Source organism: Sapajus apella, unplaced genomic scaffold, assembly GCF_009761245.1.
Source record: "Sapajus apella isolate SASKATOON/1434 unplaced genomic scaffold, GSC_monkey_1.0 scaffold10, whole genome shotgun sequence".
NCBI lineage: Eukaryota > Metazoa > Chordata > Mammalia > Primates > Cebidae > Sapajus > Sapajus apella.
In genome coordinates this window covers 12054041-12069212 of record NW_022436950.1, presented here as the reverse complement: position 1 = coordinate 12069212, position 15172 = coordinate 12054041, and the positions used below count along the sequence as shown (strand labels likewise).

At 39.6% G+C, this 15172-nt stretch overlaps 1 protein-coding gene across 2 annotated transcripts in view; it reads right to left on the bottom strand.

The window, feature by feature from the left end:
* Positions 1-206: 206 nt before the first annotated feature.
* SLC19A3 (solute carrier family 19 member 3) overlaps positions 207-15172 on the bottom strand; it is a 29232-nt gene continuing 14266 nt past the window's right edge. The window contains exons 2-6 of one of the 2 annotated variants that reach the window (XM_032278005.1): positions 12605-12756; positions 9416-10244; positions 7022-7214; positions 1600-1741; positions 207-1005 (exon numbers count right to left, since the gene is read on the bottom strand). In XM_032278005.1, coding sequence (XP_032133896.1) covers positions 829-1005; positions 1600-1741; positions 7022-7214; positions 9416-10244; positions 12605-12754 — 1491 coding nt within the window. In that variant the 5' untranslated portion in view covers positions 12755-12756 and the 3' untranslated portion in view covers positions 207-828. Of the gene's footprint in view, positions 1006-1599; positions 1742-2703; positions 2819-7021; positions 7215-9415; positions 10245-12604; positions 12757-15172 lie in introns of those variants that run through there. The other variant, XM_032278006.1, reaches the window with a different exon arrangement.

Genomic DNA, 15172 nt, shown 5'->3' with positions numbered 1-15172 from the left:
TCCCAAATTGCTGGGATTACAGGAGTGAGCCACCACACCTGGCCCATAGATGCATTAACACCTCTATAGGATAAAGGTGGAGAGAAGGCTCACTGCCTCTCCCAGGCCACTGAGAAATGACCTGAGTGTCATTCTGAAAATACACAAGAGGATCTGGAGCTATGCTTGAGGTAGACTTTCAACAGCAAAACTCAGAACACAAAATAAAAAATAATCATTAAAAAATTTAATGATAACACTATAAAAGTATAACTTGTGAATAATGCGGTTATCAGAGTTGAAGAGAAGCTCTTAGAAGTGGGACAAACCTTGTAATTCTCTTAGAGAACTATAACTTAAACAGAAATATACTTATTAGAAGAGGAAAGAAAATGGCTTGTGTGACAAAAATGTCCCAGGTGTTGACTTCTTTGGTAAAATCAAACAAGTATTTAAGCCAAGCAAGAGGATCAGTCCCGCTAGTATTTCTCCTCACAAATGATGAATATTACCTCTAGGATGGCTGGAGTTTTCTCGTGGTTTTGTTCTATGCCATCTGCATGTCCTTACAAGTGATAAAACCCAGAATTTTCCAGTTGCTACTAGTCACAGGAGGTCCCCAATATGGGTTGTTTAATTGTGATGATGGGTCCTGTCAATGGCATCCAGTAAAATTGGGCACATGGAGAACTCATCTAAAACTGAAGTTTTGTTGCGGTTTTGAAAGGTCCATTGGGATCCAGATTTGCAAAGCATGTCAGGTTATGGCAAAACACATGCCACCCATCTCAAATCCTTCCTTATTATTGCATAACTTTGAAAGCTACTGCTGCAGTTGATGCAATGAGGTTAGAGTTTTATTGACATGATGATATTACTCTCTTCCTCTGGATGTGACCCGTCTGGTTTCTCATTTGGAGCCAGGCTCTGTAGATCCTTTTGGCATTTGGTTGAGTAGATAATATACATGCTTCTCATTAAGAAAATTCCAGCAATTACTGCAAAATAGCTCCCATAAACTAAAAACTGGAGAAAAACAAATAATTAGCCACATATAAAATATGCCCATCTATGTCAATGATAATACATCATGATACTGTTGGTTTGCTTGGATTATGGGATAACTGAGACCCAGGTTTTTAAATATTGGTCTTTTAGGTTGAACAATACTCTCCTATCAAGTAAGAAATCAAGATCAAGTAAGAAAATGCAAGCAATATAGTGACTCAGAGTCTTGGCTTCAGAGCAGGTTGCTTGGGTTAAAATCATAGCCACTGTCATCAATAGTAAAAAGCAAAACAAAACAAAACAGAAAAGCACTAAATCTCATTGATCTATCCCTATATCTTTGTTTCGAGGCCAGTGCAACGCTACAGTCAATGTCTCCAAGAATAAATTTAAGCACTGAGGTTACTTTTTACCTGCCTTATCCAGGTAAATGTTGTCTTAGATGCAATTATTGCTTAAAACCTACTTAGTGTGTTATAATATGATAATTAAGGAATTGTATATATTTTTAAGTTTGCTTAACCAAGGAATTCAGAAATTTAAATATTGCTTGTTGTAAGGTTGAGAAATCTTTGAGATTACCTAGTTGAAAACAGAAGTATTGCAGCTTACCTGAATGCTGATTGGCAAGTTAAGCCCTCTCTGATCTGCTACAATCACAGTCATGATGGTCTGAATCACCAAGGCAATAAAGGTATTGATTCCAAATACCAGGGCATAGCGTTCCACACTCAGATTAACTGCAATCTGAAATCTATCATTAAACATAAATAAGCATTTTAATAATAATAATATACATGGGTGGAAGTCTTAAAAAATAGAAATTAGTGGCCACAGGGGTACTTGTGTCACCCACCTCCAGCTCTAGGTAGTACAGCAAAGATAGAGTGAGAGATTGTCTGGGAGAAAGTAAGGGAAAAGAACAAGTATCTCTGTCTGGTAATCCAGAGAATTCTTCTGGATCTTATCCAAGACCACCAAAGCAGTACCTCTAAGAGCCTTCTAGAACCACAGTGTTACTGGGCTTGGGGTGCTCCCTAATGTAGATATGGTTTAGATCACAACACCCAAATCCTTCTGAATACCTGGAAAGCCTTCCCAACGAGGACAGGTACAAAAAAGCTCAGACAGCAAAGACTACGATAAACACAACTCTTCAATACTCTGACACTGAAGAACATCCATAAGCATCAAGATTATCCGGGAAAACATGTTCTCACCAAACAAACTAAACAGAGATGTTAGATCACAAAACAACTCTTAAAACGTATTCAAAAATTGGAAATAATTAATATCAAAGATCGTCTCTGACCACAATAGAATAAAACTAGAAATCAACAACAAGAGGAATTTTGGAAACTATAGAAACTTATGGAAATTAAACAGTATGGCCCGAATGACCAGTGGGTCAATGAAGAAATTGAGAGAAACTGAAAAATTTCTTGAAACAAATGATAACGGAAACACAACATGCCAAAACCTAGAGGACACAGTGAAAGCAGTACTAAGACGGAAGTTTATAGCTACAAGTGCCTACATAAAAAAGAAGAGAGGCTGGGTGTGGTGGCCCATGCCTGTAATTCCAGCACTCTGCGAGGCTGAGGCAGATGAATCACTTGTGCTCTGGGGTTCTAGACCAGCCTGGGCAACATGGTGAAACTCCATCTCTACCAAAAATACAAAAAATTAGCCAGCTATCATGGTGCATGCTGTGGTCCCATGCTGTGGTCTGAGGCAGGAGGATCACTTGAGCACAGAAGGCAGAGGTTGCAATGAGTAGAGATCACAATAGTTCACTCCATCACTCCAGCCTGGGCAACACAGTGAGGTTCTGTCTCAAAAAAAAAAAAGAAGGAGAAAAGCCTCAAGTAAATAACCTAGCAATGCATCTTAAAGAACTAGAAAAGCAGGGGTAAACCTAACCTAAAATTAGTAGAGGAAAAGAGATAATAAACATCAGGGCAGAAATAAATGAAATTGAAATGAAGAAAACAATACAAAAGGTCAATGAAACAAGTTGAGTTTTTAAAAAGATAAAATTGGCAAACATTTAGCCAGACTAAGAAAAAGAGAGAAGACCCAAGTAAATAAAACTAGAGATGTAAAAGGAGACATTACAACCAATACTGCAGAAATTCAAAGGATCATCAGTGGCTACTATGAGCAAGTATATGCAATAAATGGGAAAATCTAGAAGAGATGGATAAACTCCTAGATACAAACAACCTACCCAGATTGAACCATGAAGAGATCCAAAACCTGAGCAGACCAATAACAAGTAATGAGATTGAAGTCATAATAAAAAAGTCTCCCACTAAAGAAAAGCCCAGGACCCAATGGCTTCACTGCTGAATTCTATAAAAGCCTACTATTCTGAAAAGCAGAGGAGGGAATACTTCCAAACTCATTCTACCCTAACGCCAAAACCAAAGACACATTAAAACAAACAAACAAACAAACAAACAAACAAAAAACGAAAAACAACTACAGGTCAATCTCTGAAGAATATTGATGCAAAAAATCCTCAACAAAATACTGGCAAATTGAATTCAACAATACATTAGAAAGATCACATATCATGACTAAGTGGGATTTATCCCAGGAATGCAAGGATCATTTAACATATGCAAATAAATCAATGTGATACATCACATCAACAGAAAGAAGGACAAAAACTATGATCATTCAATTGATGCTAAAGAAAGATTTGATACAGTTCAACATCCCTTCATGATAAATGCCCTAAAAAAAACTTTGTATATAAGGAACATACTCGACATAGTAAAAGCCATATATGACATACCCATAGCTAGTATCAGGCTGAATGGGAAAAAACTGAAATGCTTTACTCTCTTAAGATTTGGAACATGACAAGGATGCCCACTTTTACACCACTATTCAACATAGCATTGAAAGTCTTATCTAGAGCAATCAGACGAGAGAAAGAAATAAAGGGTATCCACATTGGAAAGGCTGAAGTCAAATTATCCTTGTTTGCAGGTGATATGATCTTACATTTAGGAAAACTTAAAGACTCTTGCCAATAAACTATTAGAGTGGATAAATAAGATCAATATATTTGCAGGACATAAAATCAACATACAAAACTCAGTAACATTTCTATATGCAAACAGAGAACAATCTAAAAAAGAAATCAAGAAAGTAATCCTATTTACAATGGCTACAGATAAAATAAAATACCTAAGAATTAACTAAAGAAGTGAAAGATCTTTACAACAAAAACTATAAAACACTGATACAAGAAATTGAAGAGAGTGCACACACACACAAATTGAAAGATACTCCATATTCATGGACTGGAGGAATCAATATTGTTAAAATTCCCATACTATACAAAGCAATCTACAGATTCAATGCAATCCTTATCAAAATGCCAATGATATTCTTCAAAGAAATAGAAAAAACAATTCTAAAATTTATATGAAATCACAGAAGACCCAGAATAGCCAAAGTTATCCTAAGCAAAACAAAACAACAACAAAAAAACAAAACTGGAGGAATCACATTACCTGACTTTAAATTATACTACAGAGCTATAGTAACCAAAACAGCATAGTTCTGGCATAAAAATAGACATTTAGACAAATGGAACAGAAGAGTGAACTCAGAAATCCAATAGTGAACTTACACACCTACAGTAAACCCATTTTGAACAAAGGTGCCAGGAACATACATTGGGGAAAAGACAGTCTCTTCCATAAACGGTGAAACTGGATATTCATATGAAGAATGAATGAAAGTAGACCCTTATCTCTCACCATATACAAAATCAAGTCAAAATGGATTAATGACTTAGATCTAAGACCTCAAATTATGAAACGACTGCAAGAAAACATTGTGGAAACTCTCTGTGACATTAGAGTGGCCAAAGATTTATTGAGTATCCAACAAACACAGGCAACCAAAGCAAAAATGGACAAATGGGATCACATCAAGTTAAAAAGCTCCTGCACAGCCAAGGAAACAGGCAACCCACAGAATGGAAAACTGCAAACTACCCATATGACAAGGGATTAAAAACCAGAATATCTAGAAGTTCAAACGACTTTATAGGGAAAAAAAAATCTAATAATCAGATTAAAAATCAGCAAAAGAATAGATGTATCTTTAAAGACATACAAATGCCAAACAGGTATATGAAAAGGTGCTCAACGTCATTGATTAGAGAAATGTAAATCAAAACTACAATGAGATATTATCTCACTTCAATTAAGATGGCTTTTATCCAAAAGACAATAAATGCTGTTGAGAATGTGCACCTCCACCTTCCAAGTTCAAGTGATTCTCTTGCCTCAGCCTCCCCAGTAGCTGGGATTACAGGCGCTCCACCGTGCCCAGCTAATTTTTATATTTTTAGTAGATAGGAGGTTTCACCATGTTGGCCAGGCTGATCTCGAACTCCTGACATCAGGTGATTCACCTGCCTTGGCCTCCCAAAGTGCTGGAATTACAGGTGTGAGCCACCATGCCCAGCCATGAATATTTTTTTTAATGCAAAGAAATGATATAATCCTACTTTAACAAAATCCTCACATCAAAAAAAAGCAACCCAAGATACATGATTCTGATTTATTAATCTGAGACGCTTTTGTGAAGAAAATAAACATACCAACTATTTTTTTTTCCTTTGTCAGATGATTTTTTTTGGAGTGCTCATATTTCTGTGTTGTGAATTGTTTATAAAACATTTTTTTCACAAATTAAAAGCAAAACTCGATGAAACTTTTGTCTTCACTTCTTTCATGCAATTTGAAATTCAAATGTTTCTCACCTTTTTTGGTTAATAGCAAAGCATATTTTCTGCAGTAAGCTTTAACTGTACTTACATATGAAACAAGGTGGTTTTTAAATCATTTTCTTAAAGAGAAAATAGAAGCAAAAGTAATAGGAAACTCTAAATCTCAGAAATCATTTTTACAAAATGATTAAAAACTAGACCTGGCATAGTGGCTCACACCTATAATCCTACCACTTTCAGAGGCTGAGGCCAGTGGATTACTTGAGCTCAGGTGTTTGAGACCAACCTGGGCAACACAATGACACTCTGTCTCTACAAAAATGAAAATCTAAAAAAAATTAGCTAGGCATGGTGGTGTGCACCGGTAGTCTCAGCTACTCGGGAGGCTGAGGTGGGAGGACTGCTTGAGCCCAGAAGACCAAGGTTGTGGTGTGCTATGATTGTGTCATTGCACTCCTGCCTGGGTGAGACCCTGTCTCAGAACGAAAGAAAAGAAAAACTATTTGATTCCATATATGACTGCAGTGAAAGTTTTCTTGTTATCTTTGCATCTCCTTTTTTTATATCCAACTTTTAAATAACTTTCCTGAGAATCTGTTGTGTCACAAAAGTCTGCGCCTAGAATTTCACAAGTAACCAAATGAAAGTAGGGATGAAATCTAAACCTATTTAAAAGCAGATGATGCCACACTTTATGTGGAAAACTGCTGGAAATAAATCAAAACCTGACAATGGTGCTGGATGTGGTGGCTCACACTTGTAATTCCAGCACTTTGGGAGGCCAAGGCAGGTGGATCACTTGAGCGCAGGAGTCTGAGACCACCCTGAGCAACATGGTGAAATCCCATCTCTACAAAATACAAAAAATTAGCTAGGCATGATGGCACATGCTTGTTGTCCCAGCTACTCAGGAGGTTGAGGTTGGAGACTCACCTGAGCCTGGGAAGTCAAGGCTTCATTGAGCCATGATCGCACCACTGCTCTCCAGCCTGGGCAACGGAGCAAGAGGATGTCTCAAACAAAACAAAATAAAAAGAAAAACCTGACAATGTATCATTGCTTTTGGTTTATAAACCTACAGAGCTTTTTTTTTACCTTGATGACTAAATGTATGTTGTAGCAATGTTCAGAGAACAAATAGTTAAATGAAAAGCTGGCTTAGTTGTGTCTAATTTAATATAAAGTAGTCAACATTTAATATTGCAATTGACTAAAATCCTTCTGAAATTCTTAGAGGAATACTGTTCAGTTTTAGGAGTGGTTGGTAAAACTTACACTGCTATGGTTATAAGAAGCATATAGCTTGACTTGAATATCAAATAGCCAGCATAGCATGCCCAGATGTTGGCTGTGTAATGCATGAGCAATAGAGAACCAGCATTGACAACTGAGAAGACCGCCAGAGCCAGCTCTCCCAGAAGGTCCCAGTTGACTTTCACAAAACCCACTGCAAAGGCAGCCACAGCCCCTGAAAAAGAAACACTGAAGACAATCAAATATAATGACTTTGCATGCAAGAAGTATCAACACCCTCTCTTAAAAATCCAGGTCTCGGGTAATTCTAAAAGATGAATATATTGCTTTCACAAAATTGTGTGATGGACCTGAATGTGGATCTATCCTTTCCTCAGCCATATTTTCTTTTGCCTTTCCTTTTCACTTCCTATTCTTTTGGCCATTGAGTCATCACACTTTTAACTGTGGTGTGTGTCAACTACATACCAGGCACTGGACTCTGCAGAGGGGCCAGAAAGATTCCTAACCACAGCGGTGTGGGGAGGAATGATACAGTAACCTGGTCACTCAAAACAACGTGCAGGAATGGAAAAAGATGACATAAGTTCTCTGGGAATACACCTGGCCTATTTGCCTTTCTTTTCTCAGTTTTGTTGTAAGTCTTTTTCAGTGATGAGTACCAGATGTGTTGCAATGATAGTTTTGGTCTTTTTTCCTTGTTCCATCCAGTTTTAGTCTTTATTTTTAATCATTAGTAATCTTAGGCCAGGCATGGTGGTTCATGCCTGTAATCCCAGCACTTTGGGAGGCCCGGGCAGGCGAATCACCTGAGGTTGGGTGTTCGAGACCTGCCTGACCAACATGGAGAAACCGCATCTCTACTAAAAACACAAATTATATATATATATATATCTGGGTGTGGTTGCACATGCCTATAATCCCAGCTACTTGGGGGGCTGAGGCAGGAGAATAGCTTGAACCCAGGAGGCTGGAGGTTGTGGTGAGCCGAGATCATGCCATTGCACTCCAGCCTGGGCAACAACGGCAAAACTTTATCTCAAAAAAAAAAAAGTAACCTTAGTTTTATTTCCAATCTCCACCCTGAAGTCTTCAACATCTGACCTAATTTACTTGAGCAGCTTTGGGTGAAAACATCTATATTGACTTACAGAGTTCAAGAAATTGAATAATTGACAGTAATTAGGGTTAGTACTTGCTATTCTCTTTAACAAAAATAAAAGGTATTTAGGGCAGAGCACAGTGGCACACTCGTGTAATCCTAGCACTTTGGGAGGTCGAGGTGGGAGGGTCACCTGAGGTCAGGAGTTAGAGACTAGCCTGGTCAACATGGTGAAACCTTATCTCTACAAAAATACAAAAATCAGTGTGGTAGAGAGCACCTGTAATCCCAACTATCTGGGAGACTGAGGCAGGAGAATTGCTTGAACCCGGGAGGCAGAGGTTGCAATGAGCTGAGATGGTAACACTGCACTCCAGCCTAAGTGCCAAAGCAAGACTCCGTCTAAAATAAATAAATAAAATTTTAAAAAGGTATTTAGATTTCTAATTACTACACTAACATTTTATTAGCTTTCCCACATATGATCATGACTACAAAGGAAAAAAAAAACTATTTTCCCCTGACAAATTTGGAATGTGGGAGCAGTAATTTCAGCGAAGCAATTCTGGCACAGTCCTGGTTTTCAGGAGTTAAATTGAAGCTTTCCAAAAGGGAGATAATAGTACAATGAAGGTGACATGAATTTTTTCTAAAACTTTTTGTAAATGAGGGTGGGGCAAATTCTCACTTCCTAAAAATATCTTCAAAGTCTCATTGGACATTTAAGCTTCCATTTGCTAGGAAATAAATATTTATTGTAGATTAAACTTCAAAAAGAGATTTCCCTCTGATATTAAAATCCTGACTTACACAACATTTCCACTCCACATTTAAATATCATGAGAAAGCTGCTTTTGAAAGTTGCTGGTGTATAGCCTACAATTAATATAGATGTATGCTAGCTAGTTCAAATCCTGTGTTAACAAGACTCTCAGTGAGAATTTGGAATCCTTAATTTGTTTTCTTAATAAAAACATACACACATATATTTATATATTTTGATATTAAAAATAATGCTAAAAGAACAGGGCATGCTATTAACCCTTGTGCTAATGATGAATTCAAATCTTAGGGATTCAACTAGAATTTCATGGTTTGGTGCTAAGCCCTGAGTGCCTAAGAGTTACCTGCTGTAACTACAACACAGTAGAAAGTCATGGTATTCTTATTTTTCCAGTGACTTTCATTCTTGATTGAAAACAGTTATTCTGCCTTCTGAACAGAGCTAATTTGCTGCCATGAAGTTCAGTACCTTGAGAAATGGGCTTAAGGTGGTAAAGTCAACAAAGCAAGAGCAAGTGACATTTGCTTACCTCCAAAGGTTGCAATAGCTTCTACTGCCCCATTATAAATGGAGGAAACTTGGGATGGTGCCTTGTAATCCCACAGGATTTGAACATAGTTCACAACCTGGTTAAAACCTGCCGTAGCGAAAGCCCACCACAGAGACCAATACAAAAGACGTTTTGAGGAGTAGCACTCCTTCAAATCTTGGAACCACTGCACAAAAACTTCCAAAGTCACATTGCTTGGTTTCAGGTTGTTTGGCTGGCAGTCTTTCAGCTTCTCTGAGGTGCTGGGTGTTTCTGATGTGGGTTTCTGCTCTTCACAGCCTGGTGCTTCACCTTCACGAGTTTCCTCTAACACCACACTCATGCTTGACGACTTCTTTATTTCTTTGCTGGGTTTTGCATGAAAAAACATGCTCTTCTTGGGCATTGGTAGGAAAAGTGAGCAAATGAAGGCTACGGAGACAGAGGCCAAGGATATGACATTGAGGTAAAAGTACGACAGGTGCGCCAGGGATACCAAGAGTTGGGCCAGCACGGACCCTGCTGTGTAGGCGACCAGCGTGATGCTCCTGCAGTAGCCGCTCACTCTCTGATAGTGCTCAGGGCTGACCGCGCTGTATATGTAGGCATAGTAGGCCACCTCGGTGGCGGTGACCATCCCGTAGAAGAACTCTACAACCTGCATGGTCTTCACTCCTTGGCCAAACAAGAGCAGCAGCCAGGTAATGATGAAGCTAATGCCTTGCAAGATGATGACTGGCTTGTAGCGGACGTAATCGGTGAGGACAAACACAGGCAGCAGCAGCACCAGGTAGGAGTATGTCCAAACGGGGAAGATCTCATTTGTCATCTGCAACGTTGGTAAATTGCATGACCATGAAGTACTAGTACTTTACGAAGGTACCTGTGGTTTGTACCTCAAATTCTGCATCCAATTCGAAATTATTTGCATTATGGAGAAACATAATGAGAAAACCAATTTTCAAGGAAGTCACTAAGAAAAGACAGTCTCCTTTCCCATTGGTAAAAACCAACCAATTTATACACTTAGATATATCCCAGTAGAAGAATATATTGGCTTAGTGTGCAGTCAGAATTATATATTAAGTTTATAGAGTATGTACAGGCAGGGTGTGGTGGCTCATGCCTATAATCCCAGCACTTTGGGAGGCTGAGGTGGCTGGATCACCTGAGGTCAGGGGTTCAAGACTCACCTGGTCAACATGGTGAAACCCCATCTCTACTAAAAAATACAAAAAAATTAGCTGGGCACGGTGGCAGATGCCTGTAATCCCAGCTACTTCTGAAGGCTGAAGCAGGAGAATCGCTTGAACCCGGGAGGCAGAGGTTGTGGTGGCCCAAGATTGCACCATTGCACTCCAGCCTAAACAAGAGTGAAACGCTGTCTCCAAAAAAAAACAAAAAAAATAAAAAAAAAATAGCATGTACAGGTGAGTGAATAGATGAGTTAAAAAGTTTTTGGACACTTCCAAGTTTTTCAGATTCTTAAAAAATACCATTTTCTTGTTCAAATGTTAACATTAGATAAAAGGCAACCATGTTAAAAGAATCCAACAGCCTTTATTTTCATATGATCTAACACTACATCAAACATTTCAGCCCTTCCAATGTCTGGAAAGATATGGGAAGATAGGGAAAGAGTAAATAACTTTGCCAAATTACAGACTGGAAGCAAGTAATGTATCTCATTTTCCTTCCTGGGCAAATTTGCTAGGTTCCCAACCATCCCCCTGCTCCCCATAACAATTCTGCTGATTTGTCTATGCCTCAGTTTAAGATGGGTCATCTCAGGCATTTAGACAGAAATGCATGGGAATCTCAATTTCCATAGGAGGAAGGACTGGAATTGCTGATCTGTGGGGCATGACCGGTGAGTGCAGCAGCCTCTCAAATCACTGAACTTACCCACCTTGGCACCTGTATCACTGAGGTTGCTGGAGAAAGTAGGAGGGCACAGAGCAAAGACCACACTGAGACCACACAAAGACCACACTGAGCTGCTCCGTGGAGGGAGGGTCTATTAACTGGTCCATAGTTGCTGTAGAAGCAGACCCCCATGGATTCATTGAGTTCCTCCTGCTCCTGACTCTGTTCTTTGTTGTCTTAATTGTGGCATGCTTCGACCTGTGCAACTCTGAAACAGGGCTGTCCCTGAGTGATCTGATACTACAGAACAAGCTTGCCTTTCTGTCCTTGCCACCTCACCACTGGTGGCACCAATTAGTCTTGTAGATGAAGCCACACAGTTTACATAGTGTTTTCAAGGCTAAGGCTGGAGATTGTAAAATCAGCCCAGGGTAGTTTTGCAGTTAGGTCAGTGCCTTTTCTTGTTGTATTTGTTATAAAGAAATACGAGGCCAGGGGTGGTGGCTCATGCCTGTAACGCCAGCACTTTGGGAGGCCGAGGTGGTTGGATCTCTTGAGGCCAGGAGTTCAAGATCAGCCTGGCCAACATGGTGAAACCCTGTCTTTACTAAAAATGCAAAAATTAGCTGGGTATGGTGAGTCATGCCTGTAGTCCCAGCTACTCGGGAGGCTGAGGGAGGAGAATCATTTGAACCTGGGAGATGGAGGTTGCGGTGAGCCAAGATCATGCCATTGCACTCCAGTCTGTGACACAGAGTAAGACTCCATCTCAAAAAAAAAAAAAAAAAAAAAAAAAAGAAAGAAAAAGAAAAAAGAAGAAAGACATTGATTTTTTAAGTAAGAGAATCTGGCATTCCGGAGAAGGAGGCAGGGGCTGGGAGATAAAGCTGTTAATGGCTCACCTGCTACTGGTCAATGGTGTCATAAAGAAATACCACAGTTCTTTATGAGATCCTGTTTATTAGCAGCCTGTGAGTTTATTTAGATCTAAATCCTGTGCCTGACAGTGATGCTGTTTTAGAATTAGTATCATAGAATCAATGGAAACCTGAAAGGTTCTTATCATTAACACAAATGTTAGAACTCTATGCAAATTAAAAATCTGATAGTACATGTAATGTGTTTTGGCTGCAATTTTTTGCAAGTATGAAGGGGAAATAGTTTGAAAAGTTCTATTATATGACAAATATTATAAAAATCAGGCTCATTAAGCTCAATGTATTCATCTTATTTCAAGTTGAGTGAAGCCCTGTATCCTTGTTCAAGTCCTATAAAATTAAAACACACACACACACATTAAGATATGTATATATGTTAACTTACCTCTGCACTGGTCAGGTTTTTATCTGGTCCAGATAAATATGGGATAAGAAATGGTTCTGAGGGTCTCATCATGGAGAAAAAACCAAATACGCAGAGGATCACAGTGGGGTAAATCCATGAATGGCTTGGTGAAGTTTTATAACAATCCATGGCTGATCAAATGGAAACAAAGAGAAAATTAAGTGATGTTTATTCTTTTTAGCATCTCCCATGTGACGAAAAACTAACTGTTGTTGTTAAACAAAGTCTCACTCTGTTGTCCAAGCTGGAGTGCAGTGGTGCGATCTCGGCTCACTGCAACCTCCACTTCCCGGGCTCAAGCGATTCTCCTGCCTCAGCCTCCCATGTAGCTGGGATTACAGGTGCCCACCACCAAGCCTGATAACTTTTTATTTTTAGTAGAGATGGGGTTTCACCATGTTGGCCAGGCTGGTCTTGAACTCCTGACCTCAAGTGAGGAAATGGCTTGAAATTCAAGCTTTAGAAATAAAGCTCAATAGAGGATCTCATTTATCACTGCACAGGAACAATAAACAAAAAACAAACCCAACAACCATTTGATGGTGGCTATATTTGAAAACATCTTGCCTTCTTATGTGAATTATCATGTGCATGGAAAATTCACTAATTCCTCCACATTTCAGCTCAAGCTTTACCTTGTTGTAACTCTTAGAGGTTTTTGAGGGTCCTGCATGTGGTTAATTTCTCTCAGATAATTTATAGGAAGAAAACTAATTTGCTGTATGATGCTTTTCTTCATACTATCTCCTTAAATCTACATAATAATTGTAAAACAGATATTTCCCCACATTCTCAGAGGAGCATATGGAAGAGCCAAGATACGCAAACACTGGCTTCAAACCAGATGATCAAGATCTGAATCCAGGTCTCTTTACTCCCATCAGGAACCTTTCACCCACTCCACTCTCCCTCATTCTGTAGGCCCCTCAGCTGCTGGCATTAACCTAATGACAACCACAGTGAGGGGAAAAATGTGTATTTATAAACACATTCATACTAAAGATTATGGTTTCATAAATAGAGCTTTTAGGGTCAAATACAGTTTGAAAGCAGAGAGTGGGAAAAGCATTCTCATTTCAGAATAGCAAGTCACCTGGGTGGAATTCCAGGAATCCAGTGGGTGGGGAAGGTAAGAAGGGGTTGGAAGGTAGGAAGGACATACTGGGTGACATCACTGCAGCTTGCCACTCCCCCTACTCTTTCCCAAGGTGACCCCAGACAGCTGCATAATTCCTCTGTTAAGTTTTACAGGGTAAATGCTGTTTATGTCAACAAAGCCCTTGATCAAGCAGTAGAGAGGTAAGAGTAATCAGATTTTGAAACCAGGATTACTGCAATCGTGAGTAATGCTGACGATGTGAAAATTTTGCCAAAGGCAAATTAGAGTGACTGTTCACCTGCTCCCTTAGCCCAGAAAACAGGGCTTTTTCTTCTTCCTGGACTGCTGCTAAGTTTGCTGGCGATTTCTTTGTTGTTAACCATCTTCTAGGATGGCTGTCCTGGATGGGAAATGACTGAGGCTTGGTCATATTCTGAAGAGTGGTCTTGCTGGGGTGGCATCTGCTGGCTCTACATCCAGAGTATCCTCTCCATCTTTGCTGACCATGGATTTGTTCACTACATCCAGGTCATCATCTTCTCCATGCATCTGAGACCTAGGATTATGCCATGTTGATCCCCAGGCTGCTAAAAGCCTGCTGGGTTATCTATCTCTTTGTTTCTATGGTTCTAATACTGCTGTCCAAATCGATTTAGTCGTGAAGGTCGAGCAGAAAAAAATTTACATAGTACACGCCCTATTAAAGCACAAGCCCAGGAGGGCAGAGCAGGTGGCCTGCTTCACTGCTTTGTCTTAAGTGCCTAGCATAGCACCTGATACATAGCGTTCAAGGAAGATGCTGAATGAATTGAATAAACAAGCAACTATAGCCTACTTGAAGAAGGATAAGTGTGGAAAGAGAGAAGTGTCAGGTACAGGCAAGAATCCAGAAGTTAGGGAAGGCAATCTTACAGAAGGAAGTGTGTGAGTCACGCCTCACCACTGGGAACAAATGTAAACGCTGTCTGCTTTTCCTGAGTACTTCATCTCACTTCCTAGCTTCATCCCTTAAGGGCAGAAAGATCCTCAACTCTGCAAGTGCTTTGCCATTTATGACCAGGACTATGATAATTGAATTACTTATGCAATCTTTTAAAATAATTTTTACATTTGGAAAATGATTTAATTTTTCTTCGAGCATTCTGTGAGGCATAGAGAGGTGGTATGGCTGTCACTGGACAGATGGGGAGATGGAGGGCTAGAGGTAGTGAGATTTCTGCTGGTTTTCACCTTTAACAAACGTCAGAGTCTAGACTTGGCCTCAGTTTTCCTAATTCCAAGCTCAGCTATCTTTCCTCCTATGCTCTGCTGAGAGAGCCTGGCTATATCCTTAAAATTTACATGATAAACCGAGCATGGTGCCCAGTGCTTTGGGAGGCTGAGGCAGGAGTGTCACTTGAGGCCGGGAGATCAAGGTGACAATGAACCGTGATTGCACCACTTCACTC